The sequence below is a fragment of the Kogia breviceps genome, chromosome 15 (assembly GCF_026419965.1).
Source record: "Kogia breviceps isolate mKogBre1 chromosome 15, mKogBre1 haplotype 1, whole genome shotgun sequence".
In the NCBI taxonomy this organism is placed as follows: Eukaryota; Metazoa; Chordata; class Mammalia; order Artiodactyla; family Physeteridae; genus Kogia; species Kogia breviceps.
In genome coordinates this window covers 64,381,468-64,407,201 of record NC_081324.1, presented here as the reverse complement: position 1 = coordinate 64,407,201, position 25,734 = coordinate 64,381,468, and the positions used below count along the sequence as shown (strand labels likewise).

Sequence of the window (25,734 nt, the reverse complement as noted above, 5' to 3'; positions counted from 1 at the left end):
GCGGCGCCGAGGACGAGGCCGAGGGAGGGCCGGCCGGCGGGCGAGCGCCGCCGCCGACGCACACGAGGTGAGGGGCGCGGGAGGCGGGCGGCGGGCGCGCCCCCGGGAGAGGGGCGTGGGCGGGCGCGCGCCCGGAGACGTGGGGCTGCTGCGCGCGTGGGAGGGGGCGGGACCCCCGGCTGGTCGGCCGCCTGCGGCGCTTTGTGGCCCCGGACAGGCGGCGCGGTGCTGGCACAAAGCCCCCGCGCGCGGATGTGCGGAGCTGGGCGGCGGGGAGGCGGGCGCCGGCTCTTTGTGCCTTTGCATCCGCGGTCTAATCCGAGCAGGTCGGGGAGCGGCGCTGCCTGACAGGCGGGCTCCTATTATGCGGGCGGCCCTGCGCCCGCCGTCGCCCCTCGCGGGGCGTTTCGCCCCGTCCACGGCTACGGCCCCGCGCCGTCCGCGTTGTTTCCCCGGCCCCCTCCCCGCAGGAGGACGGCTGCGCGCGGGCAGGGTAGGGGCAGGCCTGGAGGGGCCGCTCCCCGAGGGCCGGGCCCTGCGGCTGGTGGGCTCGCTGCCCTGCCCCCAGACCTCTCTTCAGCAGGCGGCCGCTTGGCAGGAAGAGAGATGGGCTTGGGGGAGGGGGTCGGCTGGCAGGGGGAGGGGACCGGCTGGCAGAGGGAGGGGGCTGAAGGGCCCCAGCTTGTCACTCTCTGTTTATCTACCGAGATGGTTCATATTCACACAGGCTTAGCTGGGGTGGAGGGAGGCGGGGATGCCTCTCCCTGGGGGGTAGTGACTTACGGAGAGGAGGGAACGCGGCCAGATAATGCTCGCAGCGGCCCCACCCAGAACAGCGAGGGACTGCCTAGGGAAGGGATCCCAGTGCGGATCCGGATGGGCCGGAGCGGTTTTGAAGTTATTTATCCGTGTTTCTCCTGTTCCCTCCACCTCCAGTGCCTTTTCTAGTAGGGGTTGCCAAGCACATCTGGAAAGCTAGGTTCCCGACCCCCCCCCACCCCGGCAGGAGGAGTGTAACCCGGGAAGGCCACCTCTCTGACATATGTGGTAGGGGGGAGGGGCAGAGCTTTGCCCATAGGAATCCTGTGGCTGTAGATTGTTGACTGATGTGGGGATGGCTGTGCCTCTTGTGCAGGGGGGAAGGGGAGAGCTGGCAGGTAGTGGAGGGCCTCCAGAGATTCTAGGCTGAACTTGGGGGTGTTCTCCAGGGACCCCCGGCTCGAGGGATGGAGCTGGACCTGTCTGGAGCTAGCATTTATTGCTTCCTGGCTCCTGGCTTTACTTCTTTTTCTCTGTTCCCATCTGCCAGCGTCTGGACTCCCTGAGCCTTTCAGCAGACATTTTCAGGAGCACAGGCCATGTGGCTGGTCTGTAGCCCTGGTTCAAGGAGCGGGCTTACGCTCAGCAGAGCAGGGTTGCTGGCATGTTCTTAAAAAAAAAAGAAAAAAAGCAGATGGGGCGGCCTCAGGCTGGCCTCCGGAGACAAAGCTGTGTGGTGCAGTGGGCTCTTAGTACCAAGGGGGTGGGGGGAATGGGAGGCTGATACTTGGGGGCTGAACTGAGTCCTTTGCCCCTGGTATAGGTTGCCCTGCCTGTGAGTGAAATCGGTCCTGTGGACCGATTGAAGTCTCTAGGTCTATGGGCAGGTAGTAGCCTAGGAAGGCTGGGAGGGGGCTTCCCACCGGCCTGCCTGCCTTGGGGTCAGTGCGCCCAGGTTGGTCTGCTTCCTGCGGGCCAGTTCTGGGGTGTTGCTGAGTGCCCGTCCTCTGGCCAGTTGACTCAAGTGCTGGTGTGCACCCAGGATTTCTTCCTGCAGTGTTTTCCTGCCAGTTGTTGGGACTTGTAGATTAGTCTCTCAGCTTTTACAAGCGATTCCTGAAAAGAAAAATCTCCCTCTGGTTGCTGGCTCTGCGTAGAGGAAGAAGCAGCCCGAGGGAGCCAGGCCTTTAATTAAAGCAAAACCGAAATGATTGCTACAGTGGCTGGAAGGAGAGAAGGCAGCGCAGGTGGGGTGGAGGTGATATGTCCTGTCCTGCAGTGAGGTACCTGCCGGGGACAGGTAGGCACCGTCCTGTCCTCTCTGCCTGGTCTTGGCCAGCAGCCCAGCCTTCTCCACAAGCTGCAGTCCTGGATTAATCCTCACATAGTGTTTTCTTTCCATAGATCAGATTTCTCATTTTGTTAATAAGCACAGCCTCCGATCCACTTGAAGTCAGCTGTCGTGGACTCGGAGCAACAGGGTTTTGCATTATTGAGCTGACAGGCCTGCTGCCTTCCTGGAGTCCTCATTGTCTGCCAGCGGGTGGGGGTGGGGGCGGGGGTGGGGGCAGTCTTTGAATCAGCAGCTCGCCCCTGTGGAAGCGGTGGCAGGGCAGTTCTGGAGAGTCGAGGAGTGAAGAAGGAATAAAGTTCAGTTTACCCGGGGGACCTGCTGCCCTGCCCTTTTTGCTTGGCCTGTTGGCCTCCAGCAGTCAGCCCCACCCCACGGACTGCCTGCCTGCCTTGCCCACTGGGACTGAGGGCCAGTGCCCCCAGGACTGATCACTAGAGGGTAAGGACTGTTGTTCCCTGCTCCTGCCGAGAAGAAACCACAAGTCCTGTTCCGCCAGTCCTGGCCCTCGGAGCCCGACTGAGGAGGGACTCCTGGGGGCAGCGTGAGGGGCACTGGCCTCAGCACTGTTTACACTCCGTGTGGCCTTGGACAGGGATTGACTCTTTGAGCCTTAGTGTCCCCGTTTCTAAAATGGGAACAGAGCTAGAGTTCACATTCACGTATCGCTGCCTTCCAGAGCTCAGCCTGGGGAAGACAGACTGGCAAACAGAGGATCGGAGGATGGGGTGATAGGGCTGCACCGTGCTGCGGGGAGCACGAGGTGGTGAGGGCGAAGGGTGGGCAGCTTCAGGAGGGGTATTTTAATGGGGAGCACACACAGTCTGGGGAGAGCAGTGCTGGGGAGACAGGAGAACGGTGCCAGGAGTGTGGCCCTGCAGATGCTGAGCTATGAGAAGCTGGCGCAGGAGCACCCGCTGTGTGCTCCTGTGAGTCTCTTTCACAAGCTTTTTATCCGTTCAGTGAAATTTTTTGAGAACCAATGCAGTGCCCAGCCCGTGTGGCTAGACTAAATCGTGCTGTTGCTCAGACTTGCCTCTAAGCGGTCAGCCTTCAGCTGCGATGTAGAGACATGGAGATTTCAGGGCTCGCTCTGGGTGCAGCACTCTCACAAACTTGGAGGTCAAGTAACTGAAAGTTAAGTAACGTCCTGAGGCTGCAGGGTGGGCGCCTTTGGTGTTCTGTCTGGAGAGGTCGGAGATACCATCCTGGCTTCCTCGGTTAGGGGCTTCCAGCCAGCTGGGCCAGTTAGGCTTTGCCTGGCAGCCGGCTGTGCTTCCTGCTGGGAGGGGCCTTGCTTAAGGGTTAGGGACCTGGGCTGGGGGAGGGCTCCAAGACCCAGAACCCGGTGTGAGCTGGGAGTGGCAAAGCCAGAAAAGCAGGTGGGTGCGGGGTGCGAGTGGGCCCCCAGCACGCTCGGTGAGGAAGGGAAAACTGGGTGCCGGCTCCAGACCCCAGCACAGTCCAGGAGGGTAGGCCTGGGCCCGGGGGGCTCTGCTGAGGGAGCACAGTCTGGGAGGGTGTGGCCAGACTGGGGAGAGGGACCCTGAGACACTGCCAGGCTCAGAGCCCCGCCTCTGCCTGCCCTGTGTGGGTGGGTGGAGGGCCCGGGGGAGCGTGGCCTTGGGGTTAGAGCAGGTCCTGTCGAGGGTCCCCTGCTGCTGAGCGTGTGGCAGGGTGGGTGCCTGTTTCCTGTCGGGGGTCCACCTTCTCTGAGCGTGTGGGTGAAAAGGGTGGGGTATGGCAGGGTAGGCAGTTTGGCTCCCGAGGCTCTCCCCTTCCATTCTGTGGGAATTCTGAGGGCTTCTAAGGAAAGGTGGGCCTTGGGCTTGGCTGGGGAGGGGGACTTCCAGGTGGGCAGTTGACCTCTTGTGGGCCTGGAGGGGCCGCTGGCTCTGGCACGACTGTGGCCACTGTGCACACTGGCCTCCAGTGGTCCAGGATGCTGCTGCCGCCTTGGGTTTCTCTCCCAGCAGCACCTCTTGGGGAGGGGTTCTCAGATGAATGTGGTGAGATGCTGCTCCAGTGCCTTGGGCACAGCCCCCCCACATACACACAGGTGGTTGGAGGTGCTGCTCCCTTCCCCACACTGGGGTCGCAGCCCCTTGGCCTCTTCCTCAACCTGGTTATAGGCCTTTTAAGGGGCAGGACTGTTCCGTGGCCTTTGCAGTTCCCTTGCCTGTGCTGCTTTGGAAGCTAATAGTAAGCTCTTGGTGAATTCTTGTTCACAGAATGAATGAGAAGGGAGAGTAGAGTTGATGGCTGGGAGGGTGGGGCCTGGGGCCTCAGTGTCTGCCCCATGTGGACCCAGGGAACTTTCCCTGTGATGAGCATGGACTCTACACTGACACCCAGTGTGTGTGCTGTTCCCGGTGCTGCCTGGTGGAGGCCTGCCTGATGGTTCCCTGGTTCTCACCTCTGCATATCAGGATCACCTGGAGCGGGTGGAGCCCGGCCTGGCCCACCTCTAGGGTGGGCCCAGCCATCTATGCTTCCTGAGGCTTTTGAAATGAATCCAATGTGCAGCCAACTGCTTTAGCAGGGATAAATCTGTGTTGATAATAGAATCAGGGAGTGGTGAGTCCACAAAGACCAGCAGGGGTGGTCACAGACTGCCCAGTGGGGTTGTGCTTACAGAGCGAGCCAGCCGCTTCTCTGTTAGGTACCAGGGTCTTGAAGAAGCATCAGGTGTAGAGGGGTCTCACCCTTTTCATGGTCCCTTTTCCTGGGGTGGCAGTGGGAAGGATCCCAGGCTGGTGAGTACTAAGGGGGTGTCTCCTAGGAGGTCGCCCAGGAACCACCTGCTGCTCTTGACCCCAGGACCCTTGCTCCTGCTTGACTTTAAGGGACTGCCTGCCCTGGTCTCTTGGTGCATTCTTGGGCCCTGGTTGGTCTCTGTGTGCCCAGGCATAGTAACCTTGGAGTTCCTCGTGGTTCCCTAACAAGCCCACTATGGCTGCAGCTGGGGACCCCTGGGACCTGTGTCCTTCCCCTTCTTTTACTCTTGGACCTCAAGATACCTGGGAGAGAGAGCTGGGTCCCTGAGGTTATTTATGTGGGTAAGGTGTGTGAGGGAGCTACTGACAAGGGGCCAGGAGGTGGGGTGAGGGCTGGGAGGGACACTGGAGGTGGGGCTTCAGGTAAGGTATGGCCAGCCCAGCCCAACCTCCTCTGCTGGGACAGAACAATGGGCTGTCTTGGGGCTTAGTTCACGTCTGAGGGCAGCCAGGACACAAGACAGCCCCCGCCTGCTCTGGGCAGCTTACTGCACGAGGGAGGAGAGCAGCAAGGCCCTTGGGCGTGGTGAGGTCTGGAATGGGCCTGGTTGGTGTCCTGGGGGGAGGTGCAGGAAGAGCAACCTGGCCTGGGGCCAGGCAGGAGTGGGACTGAATGGTCTGGGCTGGTCCGTCAGGGGAGGGGTGGTCCCGGGCAGTCAGGGTGTCCTCCGACACTGTTTTTGGCCTGCGCGCATCTTGGTAGACGGACCCATGGGTTCTCCCTTGAGAGTGAGTAGTCCTGGGAGTGGATTCCTGTCTCAGCTGTTTGGCCTCTTCACCCCGCCCCTCCCTGGGACCCCTTTGGTAGAAAAGGGCTGATGGTTTCTTTCCAGCAGGTGCTCCGGCAGTTCTGTTTGCAAACTGGGAGGAGGATGGTTCCCACAGAGCTCCTGATGGGTTGCTGGGGAGGTAGCACTAGAGGGCTGGGCCTTCCCTCTCAGGATCCTAGCCCGGGCTGGGCCTGGTGGGACACACCTGTGCAGTCCCGATTGCCTTCTCAGTCCCTGCTGTGTGAGTGGTCTGGAGAGGTTACGCACTTGGTCTAGATTCCTTCTGCTGGGATGTGGTGGAGAAAGTCTAGGAGTAGGGTAACCACGATGTGACACACGCACGAGGGCGCATTGGACCCCGCGTGTGGACTCCTGCCGCTGAGCAGGGCTTGAGCCTGAGGGCAGCCGGGTTTTGAGTGGGGTGCAGACTGCTGCCTGAGACAGAGCCTGGGGGTGTGGTTCTAGAGCTGAGCAAGGCCCCTTCCCCAAGCTTCAGGGGCGGAGAGGACCCCTTCCGGTCGTGGCGCTTCCCTTCTGCCCCTGGAGGCTTGGGCCTGTGCTCCCACTTCCAGGAGGGCCTAGGGGGTGGGAGCAGGGCTGGGCAGCCTGGAGCTCAGAACCAGGCTTGGGTCCTCCTCTTGGTGTTCTCTCAGCATAGGGGGTACCGGCTGGGGTCTCCCTCTGGAGCGTGGGGTTGTCTCTTGGCAGAGGGGCCTGGGGAGTCTGGGCGATCCCAGCTGGGCTTCAAGGGGAGGGGCCCTGGGCCACCACCAGCAAGCCACTGCCACGAGGCTGCAGGTGCGGGGGGGACTGGGCGTGGGCTTGGGTTGCCCTGTGGCTGTGGTAGGTGAACTCGAGCTCCAGAGGGGTGCGGGCAGGGGAGGGGATAGTTTCCAAAGTCCCACATTCCATGCATGTTGATGCTGATAAGGGCAGTGGGGCTGGCCTGGTGCCGTGGGCAGGCGGTGCACACCTGCTTCCCAAGACCCCTCCCTGCCTCCACTCTGCCCACCTCTGGGGCTGAACACCCGGTCCGCAGCCTGCAGGCGCCCACCTGCTCGGGCAACACTGCCGCCTCTAGTTAGCAGGTCTTGGAGGCCCCACAGTGTTCTGCCGGCCCTGCCTCTAAGGGTATTTTTGGAGGCCATTTGAAGTGGCATTTCCTTTCTTTTCTTTGAAATTCCTTACTCTCAGGTGTGGCCCTTTGCCTGGGATTTCAGCATTTGGTGAACAACTGTGATTTGGGGGGAAGAGGACTCTGATGTCAAGCCTGTTTCCTCCAGGTGCCAGACCAGACCTCTCCGTGCCTCATTTTCCTTGCCTGTAAAATGGGTTGGTAGAAATATTTGCGGTAATGGCCATCAGCCGTTCTCAGAGTGGTTTGCAGACCCCTGGGGATTCCCAGGACTCTTCAAAATACTTACACATTACTGGCCTTTGTCCCCGCATTGACACATCATCGGTGTGAACATATGGTGGGCAGTCCTGCCCGAGGTGCACACTGCATGCTCCAGCCCTGGGTGCTCGAGCTAGGACCACTGGTCTTCCTCATGCTGTCCCAGGGAGGCCGTGCAGGTGACCCAGTGGTGAGTCTTGACCCTGGAGAACACACATGTTAAGTGTCCTCTGTGGTGAGCTGGGGAGGACTCGGAGGGTTCTCGTGCCTCAGACCGAAGCAGGACGTCATTCTAGGAACAGCAGTGTCTGCGAGCTGCTTTTTTTCATGGAACGTTAGTTTTACTTGAAAGAAGGGCTGACAGGCAAGGTCGTTCAGACTTGGAGAATTGGTCAGACCTTTTCTCAGATGAGCAAAGTGAGCCTTACCTTGGGAAGGAAAACAGGTGACAGTGTTCCTTGCCAGCCAGCAGAGGACAGGGACAGTTTTGGGAACCACTGTGCTTCACTGCGAGCCTGACTTGAGACCTCTTATGATGGAAGCACTTGGGTTTTGGTGTCGTATAATGAAGTCTGACAACAGCGGGAAGATGTGATTGACTCAGGGGACCACTGTTTTCGGAATGACTAGCACTCAGTGTTGCAAAATCCTGGGTGGATGTGAGTGCAGAGTAGGCCACTGGATTTTTGTGTAACCAGATATGAATTAGTCACTGATACAATTTCAGAGTCTACATTGCAACTTTTAAGAACTTACCACTTGTTGAGTTTAAGTGTAATAACCAGGAAGAACAGCCGCCATTATCTGAAAAGGGTAAAATACCCCTCCCTTCTGTCTGTGTGAGGTTGGATTTCTCCACAGACTTCAGTCAGAACTACGCATCCTCACTGGCTGAACGCAGGGCAGATGTGAGGATCCAGCTACATCTGTTCAGCCAGGCATTAAAGACATTTGCAAAAATGTGCAACAGTGCCACCCTTCTTGTTGATTTTTTCTTTTGGGATGGTTTTTTTCCTCCGTAAAGACGTCATTTATGTTAACATAAAATGGGTTTATTGTTGATAATTTTAAATCAAGTAAATATTTTTTTAAGTTACCAGTTTTTCTAACAGTAAATAGAACAGTAGCATACAAGCCACCAAAGAGTTCTTTGGGGGTCCTTCCTAGTTTTCAAGAATGTGGACAACAGTTTCTGACTGGTGGGCTAGGGCCCCGGCGCGGGCGGGTGGCCTCCTCCTTTACACTTCCCCTCCCCCCACCCATCCTGTCCCCTCAGCCCTGCCTCTCCCCTCTGGCATTTGCTCCCTTAGCAAACCTGCATGGGAGCCTGCTGCGTGGCTGGAGCAGCTGTGTCTGTGAGGCTAGTGGGACACAAGGTCCCTGGCCCCAGGAGCCTGTTGGGTGGCAGCTGGGCAGCTAGTGCTGACGTTGGGTGGGGTGAGAAGTGCTGGGTGGCTTCACAGGGGAGGGGGCACTGGTGGGGGTCGCGTGGAGGGGTGGCCTGGCCCTCTGGAAGCCCTCCGCAGGCCAGCCCACGTGTGGACTTTATCCAAGCCCTGGGAGTCCTTTGAGAGCTGTAAGCAGGAGAGTGACTTGATGGGATTGGCGTTTGAGGAGAGAACTGAGGGTTGACAGCTGGGACCGCAGGGGTGGGGAGCACATGCTGGACTTGGACAGTTCTTCAAAGTGGCTCCCGTCGGGAGGATTCCCCCAGGTGCAGGGGCTCTGGCTTCTGTTGCTTTCTCTTGGGACTGAATGACACTTTCTGGGCATGTCCTGTGGGACTGGCCCCCGAAGCCCTGGTTCACACGGTGCTGCCCTGTCCCCAGCCATGTGGCTGTGTGTGGGGGTCCCCTGGGGTGGGAGGGGATGCTCAACCCCTCCCTGGATCGGGAAGACCCGCACCGAGCACATTGGCTCCTTGTGGACCTGGACTGTGCTGCGGGTTGTCACGCACATGAACCTCAAGGTGTGAGTTACGTGTGCACACATCTGGCTGTAAAGCGTGGGGGGTGCACACCCTTCCCCCCACCCCTGGAAGAAATGGCCCCCATGCCCCGGACTGCTCCCTTGGCCGCTCCTGATGTCACTGCTTTTCTGAATTTGGGGTTAACTGTTGCGAGTGTGTGCTGGTTCCCCACACTCGTCTGCATTCTTGGACAGCGGGTTTGCTCTCTATGGACATAGAGCTGGGTGCTCATCGTGCTTTTGAGACTCACCCAAGTGCTGGGCGTCACTGTGGTTCCCGCGCCCCGGTCCGCCCTTGGCGTGTTCCAAGGTGCCACTGACCCCACATGTCATCATGGGGCAATGTCAGGGTTTCTGTTTTTGCTGCTGCCTCAGTAGCCCAGCTTTCACCCCCCTCCCCCAGCTCTGCTTCCTCGGACAGAGAAGAGCCTGTTTATTTTTTCTGTCTCTAAACCGGGTTCTTTTTTTTTTTTTTTTTTTTTTTTTTTTTTTTTGCGTTACGCGGGCCTCTCACTGCTGTGGCCTCTCCCGTTGCGGAGCACAGGCCCCGGACGCACAGGCTCAGCGGCCATGGCTCACGGGCCCAGCCGCTCCGCGGCATGTGGGATCTTCCCAGACCGGGGCACAAACCCGTGTCCCCTGCATCGGCAGGCGGACTCCCAACCACTGCGCCACCAGGGAAGCCCTAAACCGGGTTCTTTAATGCCAGACAGCCCTCCCAGCGCCCCCAGGATGCTGTCTGCAGAAGCTCTGTGAGCACTTTTCTTTGAGTCCTGGGGGCCCCTCTGTCCGACCCCCTTTCTGAGCTCGGCCTCTCCTCTGTTGGGCCTGTCACGTTACCTGCTGGACAGGTGAGACTTCTTCTCTGTAAGTGCCATCCTGCAGGCATTTCAGGCACAGAGCCACAGGTTGAAATGCTTTCCACAGTGGTTCCCTAGTTTTATCCTTAAAAATGGCTTTTTAGGGCTTCCCTGGTGGCGCAGTGGTTGAGAATCCGCCTGCCGATGCAGGGGACACGGGTTCGTGCCCCGGTCCGGGAAGATCCCACATGCCGCAGAGCGGCTGGGCCCGTGAGCCATGGCCGCTGAGCCTGCGCGTCCGGAGCCTGTGCTCCGCAACGGGAGAGGCCACAACAGTGAGAGGCCCGCGTACCACAAAAAAAAAAAAAAAAAAAAAAAAGGCTTTTTAAAAACTGGTGGGTGCCCAAGGTGTGTCTGCTTGATTTTTTTTTTTTTCCCCCATTTTGGACTAAAACAACCTGATCCTTGATCTTTGGTTTAGCTCCTTGAGTCCTTGGTCAGAGGCCCTGGGCTTGGGGGTTGGTCCTTTACGCAGGGCAGGGATCCCTCTGTTTGACCCCTGATCCCTGAGGGCCTTGTCCAGCCTGGAGCTCCTGGGGCCGTTGTTGGTGCCTTGCTGGCTGCACTTGGAATGTTCTTTCCTCTCCTGAGCATGCCTGTCAGGATTTGAAGACCCCTTCCCTCTTCCTTGGACACTAGGATGGTTAAAAATGTCATCAGGTTGTTGCTGCCTTCAGATGGCAGGCACAGATCTGCCCCGATAAGAGGTTTTAAGGTGGTTTTTATAGGTGTCCTGTGGGTCCCTGGCTGGACTGTAGGGTTCCCTCCTGTCCTGTCGGTGCCGCTTCTTGTCTGGGGATTGTTGTGATTAGTTGGGTGTTCGGTCAGCTTGCTCATCAGGCTTGGGACGGGCCCTGCTGCCCCTCCTGAGGATTTCTGTGCACCTGTTGAAGCCAAGTACATCGTAGTCATACCTAAGAAGTGTGCCCAGTTGTGAGCAACAGCGCTACGGACTCTTCCCAGGTGGACACGCATCCAGCGTCCATCCTGAGAGAGAAAACACCAGAACAGAAGGCCCTCGTGTGTCCTTCGAGCCCCCTCCACTCCCTAGTCCCTCCCCTCACCCACCCCTGCTTTCCACCTTGACCAGAACTGGCTGTGTCGTCCCTTTCAGGTCTGGCTGTTTTGCTCAGCCACTTGCTGGAGGCTCCTGGTGCAGGCAGCCAGGCCGTGGGATACGGTGACAGCTCTTCTTGACCTGTGCAAGGCACATGTGCGGGGCTTGGCCTGAGCCCTGGGGCCTGCCCACTGCTGGAGGGGCTCTGCACCTACATGGCTTCTGGGACCCAGGGTTTGCGTGTCTTCAGTCTGGGTCTTTTTTTTTTTTTTTTTTTTTGTGGTACGTGGGCCTCTCACTGTTGTGGCCTCCCATTGCGGAGCACAGGCTCCGGAAGCACAGACTTAGCAGCCATGGTTCACGGGCCTAGCCACTCTGTGGCATGTGGGATCCTCCCGGACCGGGGCACAAACCCATGTCCCCTGCATCGGCGTGGACTGGCAACCACTGTGCCACCAGTGAAGCCCAGTCTGGGTCTTTTTAAAGTCTCACCGTTATCTTTTCTGCCTGGGATGTCCTCTTTCAGTGTCTGGTCAGCTAGTTGAAGCCCGTCGTTGCCATCTGGCATCTGGTTTGGGTTTTGTTTTTCTGATTCCAGGGCCAGGCCGTCACAGGCAAGGGCACAGGGCCTGGGTGCCAGCCACCGGTTGTCTCGGCCGCGTGGGTGGACGGGTCAGCTGCCCTTTCTCGGGGAAGGACTCTTATACCCTGAGGTGGTTCTTCCTGGTTTTCAGTCATGAAGTGTCTTCTAGTACGAAGTGATGATGATAGAAGATGGCAGAGTATTTTTATTCTGTTTTTTAAATATTTGAGGGCTTCCCTGGTGGCGCAGTGGTTGAGAGTCTGCCTGCCGATGCAGGGGACACGGGTTCGTGCCCTGGTCCGGGAAGATCCCACATGCCACGGAGCAGCTGGTCCCGTGAGCCATGGCTGCTGAGCCTGTGCATCCGGAGCCTGTGCTCCACAATGGGAGAGGCCACAACAGTGAGAGGTCCGCATACCACAAAAAAAAAAAAAAAAAAAAAAAATTTGAGAGTCCTTAGTTAGTGTAAGACATAGTGACCTTCTAGGGTTGGGTTTGAAGTTGTGTTGTTGGAGTCTCTGTCCGGGAGGAGGAGCCGTGGGCTGGGCAGCTGCTGCTCTGTGACTCCTGAAAGGTATCCCGGGGTAGGTGGGGGACGGTGACTCCTTTGCAGCAGGTGGCCCAGGCTCCCTGCACTCTGCCTGCCACCCGTGCCCAGAACCCCTTGCCCGCCCATGGCCACTGTCCCGCCTCTAAGACACCCGCAGTAACGGAGTGCCACCTCGATCTCTCGAGTTCTGGGGCTGCCTCCTTCCTCTTGACCCCCATCACTGAGCATTTACTACCTGCCGAGCGTCGGGCTTTCTGGGGAGTAGAAAGCTTGTAACCCACAGTCCAGTGTGCATGCAGGTTCTGAGGTCTGGAGTGAGGCCAGACTGTCTGCATTTCTCAAAACCCTGGGCGAGGGCCTTCCCTGGTGGTCCAGTGGTTAAGACGCCATGCTTCCAGTGCAAGGGGCGCAGGTTCGATCCCTGGTTGGGGAACAAAGATCCCACATGCCACATGGCATGGCCAAATAAACAAATATTATTTAAAAAAAAAACTAAAAGAAGAAACAAAAACCCTGGGCGATGCTACCACTGGTCCCTGGACCGTGCCGGACACCCAGCAGGACAAGTAGGAAGTGGGGCTGGGGGTGCAGGAGCCAGCTCGCCAGGGCCCGTCTCCCTGCAGCAGGAGCTCCTTGCTCCTTGCCTGATCGGGATGCTCCCTGTTGGCTGTGCCGCCCCGCCAGCTTCCCACAGGCTCCCTGCCTCCAGGCTCTAGTTCTTTTGCTGCAAGCAAGCCTCTTACCTAGAGCTCGGGCCCCTTCAGGTGGGGATGGGGGGCAGTACAGTGTGGGCACAGTCTGGAAGTTTTCATAATAGTGACTGTGCTCTGGGCACCTCTCACCTGCCTCTCCCCAGTTCACCCCCTGTCTCACTGGCTCAACACTCTTGGCCAGACTCAGCCAGTCTGGGGGCCTCCCAGTGTGACCCTGCCCCGCACCCTCCCCGGTGCCAGCCAGCCAGCTGTGCCAGTGCCAGCAGGGGAAATCCAGCTGCAGGTCCCCAGGTTATCCTGGGAGTGGGAGTAACGGGCAGGTTGTAGGCCAGGGGTGAGGTGAGTGTACAAGGCTCGCCCTGGAGCCCTGGAGAGCGGGGTTTGCGGTTGTGGCCCCGCCAGGCCTCCCCTCGTGGTGCCATGAGCCTCTTGGCTGGGAGTGCCCATGTGGGAAGGTGGGGCTGCAGGCATTTGGGGGCAGACTCAGGGAGGTCGGGCTGGGGTGGGTGGACGCCATCTCCCGCACTGCTCAGGGACCTGAGGGAGAAGGCCAGCCCCAGGCCCCGATCACCACGTCACCAGCGTGCTGATGGAACTCAGTGTTAATTTCATAGAAGTCTTGTCCGAAGGAGGGCAGGGCTCTTGGCATTCGTGGAGCCCGTTGCTTTCCAGGAGGATGGTCTGGGAGACGAGCCAGGAGCTGCTGGCCGGCATCCAGGACTGGGCCGGATTACCCGCTGGGCTCGCCCAGAGCAGTGGGTCCCACCCACCACCAACCCATGTCTGGAGGGGCAGGCCAGAGAGGGCACAGCCTGGGTCCCCAGAGTAGGCCTTCCCCTGGGTGGTGTAGCCCGGGTGAGGCCTGCTGTGAGGTAGGCTGTGGGAGGGGAAGATGAGGGGAAGCTGCAGGCCGAGGCCCTCCTCCTGGCTCCCCTGCCCTGCCCCTGGGAGAAGGAGGTGCAGGTGTCTGTCCCCAGGGTAGGAAAGTCTGGAGTCAGGCTCAGCCACCTGCTTGCTCTTGTGACCTTGGGCAAGTTGCTTAACCCCCAGAACCTGTCCTCTTATCTGGCACTGGAGGTGGAGAGAACACTTCTGAGGCTTCCCCACAGGCAGGGTGCCCTCCAACTGGTATGGGGTGAGGAGAACCTGGGGCTGGAGGGGTGGGTTGGGGGCTGGACCTTAGGCTCTTGTGGATCCTGGGTGCTGGGACCTTCCAGGCCTTCTCGCTCTGCCCTCCAGCTGCCCTCCTGCAGCCTGGGAGGGGCTGGGCCTGCAGGGAGGGGCAGTGCTCACACCTGTCGGGGCCACACCTGGAGCACCAGGTGGCCATGGCAGGGGTCAGCTGGGCCCAGAGTTGGGGGGGCAGTGGATACTTGTGTCTGAGGCTCTCAATGACACAGTCAGATGTGCTTAAGCCCTTGGGGGCATGGCGGTGGCCTGGTGTCCTTGTGACTCCCACCGCCAGTGGAGCCCTAGGTGGGTGCTGGGAACACACACAGACACACACACACACACTCACTCACTCTCAGCTGGAAGAGTCCTGTGTTCTGTGACTTCTGGCTGTTGTTCTTTGGCCAGAAGGTGGTTAAGGAGCAACAGTAGCCTCCCATTGAGTGCTTTGGGCTAGGCGGGGAGCGAACTTTTCCGGGGGGACCCAGCATAGCTCTGGGCCTCCTGCGGACGGTGTGCTCTGGAGAGGGAGGAGGGGTCAGGGTTCCCGGGGACCTGGGTGACGAGGCCTGCCCAAAGGGGTGGGAAGGCCCCCTTTTCCTGTCTTCACCCTTCTTTCCAGGACCCTTCATCCTGGCTGGGTATGGGTGGGGCGAGTCATTTCAGCCAGGGTGCGCAGGGCTTCTTTGGGGGCTCTTTCCTGCCTAGGGAGATAGGACATTGCAGAGAGGGGCCCACAGTCTCCTGGGAGCATCGCCCAAGGGTGAAACCACACCCTGAGCTCGGGCCCCCCCTTGTGGGCTGGAGGTAGGCATGGGATGCCCTCCTCTGTCTCCAGAAGGGAGGGGTGCCCGCTGCCAGGCTCCAGGGAGGCAGGACTGCCTGCCTGTTCCCCAGGGGGTTCCACCTGAAGGCTGAAGGATGGAGCAGCCTGAGGGCCCAGGCTTCCTGGCGCCCAGGCTCTGGGCTCAGTGGGTGTCCAGGCTAAGTTGGAGTGGCTCCTGTCATTGGGGTTGGAGCTGTTTTCCTTGGCTTCCTGCTTAAACAAGGGCCACTCATATGGAGACCTCCTCTCATAGCCTCCTGCCCTCTGTGGGTTCCAGGAGGGGAGCCCTGAGCCCATGTGGACCACATGACATGGGTGGGGCCTTGTCTTGCCTGGGATCGCTGCACAGCTGTAGGGGCCTGGCCTTGGGCATATGCTCTGTAGGCCCCAGGCCTGTCCTCAGTGTGTGTGGGGTCAAGGGCTAGGCGGGAGCCAGCTGGGCCTGCCTCCCTGGCTTTTCTGAGGCCTGATCCTGGAGGGAAGAAGAAATGAGATCTCAGGACCTGTCCCACGTCAGCCCTGTTGCAGCCCTGTTGGGGAGGTGGGTGCTGGCCATCCTGTGAACAGAGACCTGGGAAGGTGATCCAGGCCCCTCTGTTCACAAGAGAGCAGAGCTGCCCCCTCCCTGCCTTCCTTGCCGGGGTCAGGGTCAGCCCATCTGGGGATAACCACGCACCCATCTGACTGACCTGTCCCACTGCCCCAGATCCTAGGCATTCTGGAGCCAGTGCTCCAGGTGGGCAGTGGGGCTCTGCTGGGCATGGGGTCCTTGGGGCTGATAGGCACGCTGCTGGGCCTGCTGCCAGGTGGCTGCTGGGTGCCAGGAGCTGGGGCCAAGCGGCAGCCTCATTCCAGCCCGTGGTGGGCTCCTGCCAGGGCTGGGCACCAGCCCCGTACCCAGTGGCATCTGCCAGCTTGCCTGGCGAGCCCCACAGTGCTGTTTCTAGCCCTCTACCCTGCTGCTGTGGGCTCTCTGGGGTGGGTGCTTGCTGCTCCCACACCTGCCATTGAGCCGGAGGGCAGAGGCCTCGGAGGGAAGGAGCAACACTTTCTAGGGGTCCTGGCCCTCACCTGTGGTGAGGTGTGTCCTCGCTTACAGACACGATATAGGCCCATGCTCGACCCAGCCTGGGGTGGCCGGCAGGCAGGGCAGCTTCCTGGTGGACATGCACTCCCAGCAGGCAGCTCTGTGTGACACCCCCCCACCCCACCCCCTGCTCGGCACAGCCTGCTCTGCCGGATCCTGCTGGGCCTCCCCACGGGTAGGTCAAGCTCGAGGGCAGTCACTTGGTCTGTTGCTGGGCCTTGCCCAGGCTGTAGTGACCTGGCTGGTCGACCTGATCTCCAACAAGGGCGAGGAAGCCCCAGTTGCAGGGTCTGGCCCAGGCTGAGGCAGAGGCCGCTGGGTGGGCATTGTGCCCGGGTGGGGTTTGGGTTGTCCTCGGATCTGGTGGGGTTCCTGATGTGGCTTCGCATCCTTTCTCCTGGGCCGCTCTCACTGGCGGTGGCATTGCGGTGGTCTCCGCCCCCCTCCCCAGGCAAGGTTTGGCTCCTGGCCTCTCTTGGCCGGGAGCCTGATGAGGGGCCCAGGCTGCCCTCGGGGAAACGTGGACGCTCTCAGGCTGCTGGACCTACAGAGCTGGTTCTCCTGCCCTCTGGGCTGACCGTGCCCCCTCCCCCCAGCAACCCCTGCAAGAGGGGAGCTGTGCTTGGGGCCGAGAGACAGCTGGCAGGCTGGAGCCGAGGCCTGGCCACCCTGCACCCCGGGTCTGGTCACATTCCTGAGGGACCTGCTGAGCCTCCCTGGCCCTGGGGGCGGGGGAAGGGCAGGCAGGGATGGGCTCCAGGCTGCTGCAGGCCTCTTCCCCCACCCCTGGCTCCATTCCAAGGGCGCCCAGGCCTGCTGGAGTGGGGGACAAGGAGCTGGAGTCTCAGGACCCCATCCTGGAGGACCCAATGCTCTGGGGGGGCAGGTGGAGCCCACCCACATCTGGCAGCAGCTGCCAGCGGCCTTGGTGGGCTGGTATTGAAAGGGTGAGCCTGCAAACGCCATGTGGTCAGGCTGGGCTGGGCAGGAGGGGGCTGGGCGCTCTGGGCGGGGGTTGGGGGGGGAGAGCAGACCCGGAGGGAAGGGAAGGAGCAGGAGAGCCAGAAGCGGTTGAGACTGGTTCTTATAAATAGCCCGTTGCACCAGCGCCTCCAATTTTGACCTTTTGTTATGTAAATGTGGCCAGCCTGGAAAGGGCCTTGCCCAGGCCTCCTGCCACCACGCCTGCCCGCCCTCCAGGAATTGTGTGCCTGCCACGAGCTCCCCCAGATCTAGGTGGCCCTTGGAGTATCCTAAATCTGTGGGGGTGGGTGGGAGGAGGGTGCAGGCGAGCTCCCCAGACCTGCTTTCTGACTGCCACGGGGACTGACTGTGGGCACTGTGACCACTGTCTCTTGCCCAGCTGTCTGGGCGTCCCAGCCAGAGAGACCCCCAGACCTTCCTGGGAGCGAGGGCCCCCAGCACCTCCCCCCTCCCCTTGCTGATGCCTTTGTGGGTGACCATGTCTGTCTGTCTTCCCTTCCCCAGGTGACCAGGCATTGATGCACCCCCAGGGAGGCCGCGCGCTCAAGGAGGCCACCCCCGCTGGCTGCTGCTCACATGGTTTCTGGGCCCCTGGCACTCCGGTAGGTCAGGGAGGGGCAGCTGGGGGTGGGGGCGGCAGAGGGAGGACGTTTGCTCCTCCTCCTGGGGACTCTGGGCAGCCTGCAGCTCTCAGCCGGTGTCCTGGCCTGCAGTCCTTTGTGTGCGGGCAGTGCTGGCAGCATAGAGGGGAGGCTAGGGCTTGGGGAGGAAGGCTGCTGTGGACTCACTGGTTCTCGGAGGCCAGGACCTCCTGCCCTTGGCTAGTCTCCTTGCCAGTTGTCCTAGGTACTGGGGCTAGGTGTCCAGGCCAGTGTGGAGGCCACGCCTTGGGCTCTTTGTCCCTACCTGGCTGGCTCGGGGGCAGGGAGTGGCGGAGGGTTGGTTCCTGCACGACCTGGGCTCCAGCCTCTGAACAGCCTGACAAGGCCGAGCTGGCCTGAGGTGCTTGCTGCTTCCTGCTGTCAGGCCCTGAGTGCCGGCCCATGTGGTCATTGGGCGCTCGAAGTCTTCCTTGGGGTGCACAGGATCATTGGGGGGTTTTCTTTGTCTTTGCAAACAAGGGCAGGTACGAGCCAGTGGGAGGAAGGCAGGTCGGTGCAACCCCTCCAGGCTCTGTCCTGAGGGAGGCAGGGCTGGGCGCCTGGTAGGAGCTGATCCCAGGTGGGGGAGGCTCAGAGAAGTCAGTTCCTCTCCGAGGTTGGGCTGTGAGCAGAAGAACATGAAAGCCCCTTGTCGGCCTCACGGCTCAGAGCACCTGTGGGGGGGCACAAGCTCCTGAGTGGCTTGAGGGGTGGGGAGCCACGGCCTCGCACTGTGGCCTTGCTGCCCAGTGGGGTGGGTGCATGGTTGGGGCACGCTGCTCCCAGAGACTCCTGTGCACACTGCCACGCGGCCACCACAGAGTTCCTCTGCATGTGTTTTCCTCAGTGACGTCAGTTAGCATCTGTGCCAGTCTGGCAAGTTTCCCAGGCTCAGACAGCACTGCCTGCCCTGCCCAGAAAGTCCCTGGGGCCCAGCGGTGCCAGGGCTTGGCCAAGCTGCCTTTCCTTCTCGGCACCTGGAGGCCCAGGCAGGGGGTAGGGGGGATGGGTGCTCAGTGCCTGTGGTGGGGCAAGGCCATGTGGGGTGGGGGCGGCAGCTGGGCTGCAGTGTCACATGATGCTGGTAAACCTCAGAGTCTGGGAAGCCTCTAGGGTTGTTGGAGAGAGACCCAGCCTAGAGCAGAGGTCGCAGACCAGAGGCTGCATGTTTGATCTGGCCCACGTGGTATTTAAGGAAAAAGAACCTTCATTTTGCATGGGGTGATTTCACCTGAAAACCTGGATTTCTGGCTTGTCTCGAAAGCTGGGAAGCTGCATGCCCACGTGAGAATTCCAGCCACCAAGCACCTCATACACCCCTGCCTTTGGGTCTATGAGGCCAAAGACAGGCCAAAGACCTTTGGGTCCCATCTGGGCACGTGGTTGGCTTCCTTTAGTGTGGAGATGATACCTTGGGCCAAGTTCAAATCCCAGTTTGCTTGCCTGCCACCATGTGCCCTTCATTGTCCTCTGTGTTTTCAAGTCTGCATATGGGCTGGTGCCGCCCCCCTTCTCGGGCAGCCTGGGTGGCGTGAGTTCCCTGCCCAGGTGCCGGGCCCCAGGAGGGTCTCCCGCTGATGCGCGCGCATACCTGTTCTTGCCCGCAGGTGGTGCGTGTGGGCAGGGCGTGGGGACATGGGGCCCGACATGGAGCTGCCCAGCCACTCGAAGCAGCTCCTGCTGCAGCTGAACCAGCAGCGGACCAAGGGCTTCCTGTGTGATGTCATCATCATGGTGGAGAACTCCATCTTCCGGGCCCACAAGAACGTGCTGGCCGCCAGCAGCATCTACTTCAAGTCCCTGGTCCTGCACGACAACCTCATCAACCTGGACACGGACATGGTCAGCTCCACAGTGTTCCAGCAGATCCTGGACTTCATCTACACCGGCAAGCTGCTGCCCAGTGATCAGCCAGCCGAGCCCAACTTCAGCACGCTCCTCACCGCCGCCAGCTACCTCCAGCTGCCTGAGTTGGCAGCCCTTTGCCGGCGCAAACTCAAGAGAGCTGGCAAGCCCTTTGGCTCTGGGCGGGGAGGGGCCGGCCTGGGGCGGCCCCCCCGCAGCCAGCGGCTGTCCACGGCCTCTGTCATCCAGGCCCGGTATCCGGGGCTCGTGGACGGGCGCAAGGGGGCCCACACCCCCCAGGAGCTCCCCCAGGCCAAAGGCTCCGATGAGGAGCTCTTCCTGGGCGGCTCCAGCCAGGAGAGCGCGCACGGCCTGGGCCGGCCGGTCTGTCCAGCCAGCGGGGAGGCCGGCCTGGGTGGCTGCAGCACTAATGGCAGCGGTGGGGGCTGCGAGCAGGAGCTGGGCCTGGACTTGTCCAAGAAGAGCCCCCCGCTGCCCCCTACCACCCCTGGGCCCCCCCTCACCCCCGACGACCCAGCCCAGCTGAGCGACAGTCAGCAAGGCTCACCCCTCTCGGCTTCCGCCCCTCCCGTCACCAACAGTGCCTCTTACGCTGAGCTGGGGGGCACCCCCAGTGAGCCCATGGATCTGGAGGGGGCCGAGGACAACCCCCTGAGCCTATTGGAGGGGCCGGGCGGGCAGCCCCCCCGCAAGAGCCTCCGGCACTCGTCCCGCAAGAAGGAGTGGGCCAAGAAGGAGCCCGTGGCCGCCTCCCCCTTTGAGCGGAGGGAAGCGGCGCCGAAGGGCCCCTGCCCAGGGGAGGAGGCCGAAGGGCTTGGGGACAGGGTTCCCAACGGCATCCTGGCCAGCAATGCGGTGGCGGGCGGGCCCTACGGGGAGCCCTCATACCCCTGCAAGGAGGAGGAGGAGAACGGCAAGGATGGGAGTGAGGACAGCGGGCAAAGCGGGAGCGAGGGCGGCAGCGGCCACGCCGGCGCCCACTACATGTACCGGCAGGAGGGCTACGAGACGATGTCCTACGGGGACAACTTGTATGTGTGCATCCCCTGCGCCAAGGGCTTCCCCAGCTCCGAGCAGCTCAACGCGCACGTGGAGACACACACGGAGGAGGAGCTCTTCATCAAGGAGGAGGGTGCCTATGAGACGGGCAGCGGGGGTGCTGAGGAGGAGGCAGAGGACCTGTCAGCGCCCAGCGCGGCCTATGCAGCCGAGCCCCGGCCCTTCAAGTGCTCAGTTTGCGAGAAGACCTACAAGGACCCAGCCACTCTGCGGCAGCACGAGAAGACTCACTGGCTGACGCGGCCCTTCCCCTGCAACATCTGCGGCAAGATGTTCACGCAGCGTGGCACCATGACGCGCCACATGCGCAGCCACCTGGGCCTGAAGCCCTTTGCCTGTGATGAGTGCGGCATGCGCTTCACCCGCCAGTACCGCCTCACTGAGCACATGCGCGTGCACTCGGGCGAGAAGCCCTACGAGTGCCAGCTGTGCGGGGGCAAGTTTACGCAGCAGCGCAACCTCATCAGCCACCTGCGCATGCACACCTCCCCCTCCTAGAAGCCAAAGACCCTTGTTGGCCTGCGGGTGCCCAGGAAAGCAGGGGGCACAGTGGCCGGGCCCCGGGTGTGGGGCGGTTCTTGGTGTAGCCCCCCCTGCCCCCCAGAGCTTTAATCCACAGTCTGTACCAAGGGGAGAAGCGGGCAGCCGGCACCCAGCCCAAGTGCGTGTGGCTGCTGCGCCGTCTGCCTCCTGATCCTCCCCGGCCCAGTTCCCCCGTGAGGGCCAAGGCAGGGCCTGCAGGAGTGGGTCACGGGGGGTGTCCCGCAGGCCGGGTTGGAGCAGGGGGAGTGGGGGCCTCCCTCCACGCTGCGAGGATCAGGGCTGCTGCGGCTGGGGTATCTGTACTGCCAGCCTGGCTCTGCGGGGAGCGGTGCCAGAGGGAGGGGACAGCGCCCTCCCTCCTCGAGCCAGGGGTCACCGCTCACTGGTGCTGGGACAGTCAGGAGCCTCCACCGCCTACCTCTCCACAACTAAAGAGCCCTCTGGGCCTGTGTGGCTGTTATTCCTACTGATCTGTTCCTTTTTTCTTTTTTCTTTTTGTTTTCTAAACCAAAACCAACAAGAGTTTATTTTCCTTCCGGCCCCTAAGGGCTGAACCTGGGTCTACAGACTGAATGTACAGGGGCAGCCACCCCCCTCCCCCATGCCCGACTGTGGGCTGGGTGCCCACCCTCCAGGCCCCAGAAGCCCTTCTTGGCCAAAGGCTTCCCTGGGCCCCGAGCCCTGCCTCGGCTGCCTCAGGAGAGAGAGTGCTTTTCCCATAGTTTCTGAGGAATATTCTTTGTTTAGAGGTACTTGTTTTTTATTAAGAGAAACCCCCGTGTAACGTGTATGTGAATGTTGGAACTGGAAGGTCTGGGGTTGGTGGGGGGCGGGGGGAGGCTGGCCGCGGTGCCAGGACGTTGGTACGCGTTTCCATTTTCTCCGTGTGTGTGGTGTGCGCGGTACGTGTGGACTCATGTCGCGTTTCCTTCCTTCCTTGCCCATCAAGGTGGAGAGACTTCTGACCTTTTGCTACCTCTTGAATTCGTGAGAACAGGACGTTGGTTGGTGATGGTAGTTGTGGCCGTGACGCTTGTGTTTTCCTTCTGTCGCCCTCCTGGGCCCCCCGCCTATGCCCTCTCTCAGAAGGGGCACCTGTACTTCCTCTGTGCGTGTGTGGCCAGCTGGCCACCCTGAAGGTGTTCTGAGTGTGCTGCTGGGCGTCAGGGAGCCTGAGCTGCCTCCCATCTGGGCCCGAGTGGGGGTATGGGTGCTCCAGCCCCTGGGGAGCCCCCGGCACAGGACCAGGTGCCAGGAGATGGGAGCCACACAGTGGGACAAGTTCCTGGAGGCTCCCAGCCAGGCCAGGACGGGGCGGAAGTGAGCCCCCCCCATCCTGTCCCCTGGGCCTTCAAGAGCCTGACCTCGGGAGAGCAGCAGCCCCTACCTGACCAGTGCGGAGGGGCTGACCACAGGGATGTGTATATCTTCTCCCACCCCCCCGGCAGGGTGGGGACCTGCTCTGCTTTGGCATCTCTGGGCAGTCTGGGGAGAGGCTGGCTGCCACCCATGGGCTCAGCCCTGAATCCCACCATACCCCTCACCTCTTGCCTTGGGCTCTCCGCCAGCCTCAGACACCTCCATGGGCCTAGAGCCATGCTCACAAGACCAGGCCGAGGTCGAGAGGTCGGCACCACTGTCCTCAGCCTACTGCAGCCACAGGGCTGGACCAGCGGCTTTATCTTCTTCGTTTTGCTTCATGTTTTCATTTCTTTTTTTTTTTCTACTTTAAGTTCAGACCAAAAAATTCCGGAGTCATCCCCTACCCCCACCCTCCACCCCTCCAGAGACCCTCCAGCTGAAACCAGAGCCTGAGTTCAGGGACCCAAGTGGTGGGTGTTGGAAGTGAGGGAACACAGGCCACGTGGGGCCCTGCTGAGCCCTTGGGGTAACCCCGGCCTCGGGCTGCTCCTCTCCCCTCTGGGGACTTGTGTTCCAGCAAGTCAGGCAGGGCCCCTCCAGCGCCTCTGCTCTCCTGACCCCCCTACTCCGTCAGCACTTAAGCCACACGACAGAAGTCTGTAGCGGGAGCTGCACACACGCCCCTGGGCGTGGCCCCCGGTGAAGCAGGTGGTTCATGACAGAGCTTCAGGGACTGGGCGCAGAGGCCCTCACTCAACGACCTTCGTGCGACGTAGTATTGTACCCACCTGAGTATTGTATCATATATCGAGCCTTCTCTGTATTTTAACAAGAAAGCAAAACACTAGTTTCCTATTTAAGACTTTAAGGGTTTGTGGGGCGGGCGGGGTTAACACGACACTTGGTTTTGTTTTCCTTTTCCTTTGGTTTCATGTGGAATGCGTGCTCGTGAGTGTGTGCATGGACGTGTGTTAGAGCCTCACCAGGAGATTAGGCTGTTGGAGGCCAAGGGCGGCTTACAGTTCTCTGCTTTAGTCACTTAATTCCTGAATGTTTCGGAGAAACAGGAAACAGAAAATAGCAGATGTCATGTAGGAAAGAGGATAACAACAACAACAAAAAAGAAAAAAAAGCTCACACCCAAATTCACAAAACCTATTTTTTAAACCAAAGCACATTTTGAATGCGTATGGAACCTCAATGGGCTCAGAAAAAAGATACTAATATATTTATCTCATTGTTTACATAAACTTTTACAGTTTCAGACCTCAGCAGATAAAAGGCCAGTCCCAGTGAACCCCACCTTCCGCCGGAGCCCCTTCTGAGTAGGCCCTGGAACGGCTCACGGGCAGAGGGGCCGCCGTGGGGCCGGGGCGGGCATGGAGGCCCCTGAGCCCTCCTCCCAGCCCGGGCCTCTCCCAGCCCAGCTGGCACCAAAGAGCTTGGGCCCGTGCTGACCCGCCCCCCAGGCCTCCTGGCTAGACCACGGTGGTCCTGCCAGCTAGCACAGCAGGGGTGGCTGTCAGTTCTGGCCACAGGACCTGAGCCTGGGCTTGGGCCCTGGGATGGAGGTGCACCCTCATCCCGCTGCTCTGCCTGCGACCCTCGGGTGGGTTGATGTGAGGGTCCCTCTCAAGCCAAAAAGCCAGGACCTTTGCACAGCTCCGTCGACTCCAGCGGGTCCCCGCCCCCTGGGGACCCCCACCTCCACCCCGGCAGTGGGAGGGGCTCACTGGGCCGGTCCTTACCTACACAGACGGTGCAAACACTCTGAACAGTGTTGTTTTTGTATCAATATGTTTGTGCAGTGATGAATGTATTTATTTCTCAGACTTGGGGCGAGCGAGCGGTAGACCGGGCTCCACCACCGCACGCTCCCGCCAGACCGAGCCCACCACCGGGGCTCCTCCAGGATTGCAAAAAAGGTAAAGAAGAAAAGATGAACCTTTAAGCAAATACGAATCTCAGAGACTCGCAGCATAGCCATACACCTCAGCCTGTGAAACGAACAATCTGGACCCAGACGGACTTTCAGAACCTCACACAGCCGTGTGTGTTACCGTTGGTCGCCACTTGGGGGCTCTGGGCTGTCCGCCGCCCCCACCCCCACACCCACCCGTCAGTATTCACTGGACTGGCCGTGTGCAGGAGTGCGATCGGGGCGGGCTGGCTGGGCAGGCGGACCCCAGCCGCCCTCCACGCGGCTGTCCTGAGTCGGGGTGAGGCCTGGGCAGCCGGGAGGGCAGGGATCAGGGCAGAGGTGGCCGCATCTGTCCCGTCCCCTTGGCTTGGGGCGAAAGCAGAGGCGCTAGGCCTCAGAACAGACCAGGGATCCCAGCCCTACCGGCCCCCTGCAGGGACCAAGGCCCTCGCTATTCCCCAGAGCCAGGTTGGGCATCATTGAACCTGTGAACCCGATGCCAGGAAGGGGTGGTGGAGCGGGGCCTGACCAGAGCCTCAGTCTGACATTCCAAATCAGGAGGTGGGTGTGCGCTGTGGGAATTGAGGCTGCCCGGGATCCCCTGCCTAGGACCACCCATCCCCCACAGGGCTTGTCACCCCACTTTAATTTTCTACCGGGAACCCCTCCCCCTACCTCACCTTGCTATTTATTGCTATAATTTATTGACCTCAAATATGCTGCATAACAGACCTCACTCAGGGCAGAGAGGATCCCCAGGGCTCCCCCCCTCCACTTGGCGGGGCCCCGTGGGGCCAGGTGCTGAGGGGAACCTCTCTGTCCCCCACCCATCACTTGCTTTCCCCCTCCCCCGTTGGGGGACCCCAGGTTGGGCACTGGCCCATTCACAAATACCTCGAGGGGGAGGGGGAGGGATGGGGTTATAGCTGTTTTGTTTAACGGGAACTGGAAGAGGGATCATGTCCTGCTACGCACCCTTCCCAGGAAGGAGGGACCACGATCGCACTCCTGTACTGGCCACCGCCACTGTCAGTCATCACACTGAGTTCACTTCCCTCAAGAATTTGGATAAATTCAGGTCAGAGCTGCAGGTATGCAACCCTCAAGTGTCATAGTAAAGCAGTTCACCGATCTCTCCATTCAGAAGCGTGCAGTCTTAATGTACAGTGATGAGAAACTGTTATTTTATGATCTTTTCATTAAAAGCTTGATTGAAAACTTGTGTGAGGCCTCTGTTCTCTTGCTAAATGAGAAACTGCTTTCCTTTCTCTGTCCAGCGCTTCCAGGACCTGGGAGGGTGGGAGCTGGGATGGGCATCTTTCTGCCCCAGGCCTAAGGGTGGGTTTCAGAGGGGCCTAGGTCCTCAGTGGCATGTGTGTGTCTGGAGTTGGCAGTTGGGTCAGCATCCTTTCCGGCAGTGTTGGCCAAAGCTGGCCGAGGTGGTTTGGGAAGCAGGGTGTGTGTGGATGGGGTGTGGACCCGGTGGCCTGG

General features: G+C 60.5%; 1 protein-coding gene across 2 annotated transcripts; it reads left to right on the top strand.

Annotated features, from left to right (window-relative positions):
- Positions 1-25,465, top strand: HIC2 (HIC ZBTB transcriptional repressor 2). Of its 2 annotated transcripts, XR_010836759.1 has the most exons (4): positions 1-67; positions 17,356-17,453; positions 19,100-21,709; positions 24,154-25,465. XR_010836759.1 is itself a non-coding variant. In XM_059041147.2 (3 exons), the coding sequence occupies exons 2-3, from the start codon at positions 17,428-17,430 to the stop codon at positions 20,913-20,915; spliced, it is 1,842 nt and encodes a 613-aa protein (XP_058897130.1). In that variant the 5' UTR covers positions 1-67; positions 17,356-17,427; the 3' UTR covers positions 20,916-25,465. The 2 variants fall into 2 exon arrangements, 1 of the variants encoding a protein (XP_058897130.1); XM_059041147.2 differs by having other exon boundaries at positions 19,100-25,465.
- The last annotated feature ends 269 nt before the right edge of the window (positions 25,466-25,734 follow it).

Bases quoted from the DNA above. Each gene is read 5' to 3' on its own strand.
- HIC2 (XM_059041147.2), top strand. From the start codon at position 17,428: ATGGTTTCTGGGCCCCTGGCACTCCG. The intron at 17,454-19,099 runs GTAGGTCAGGGA...TCTTGCCCGCAG, and splicing joins TCTGGGCCCCTGGCACTCCG to GTGGTGCGTGTGGGCAGGGC.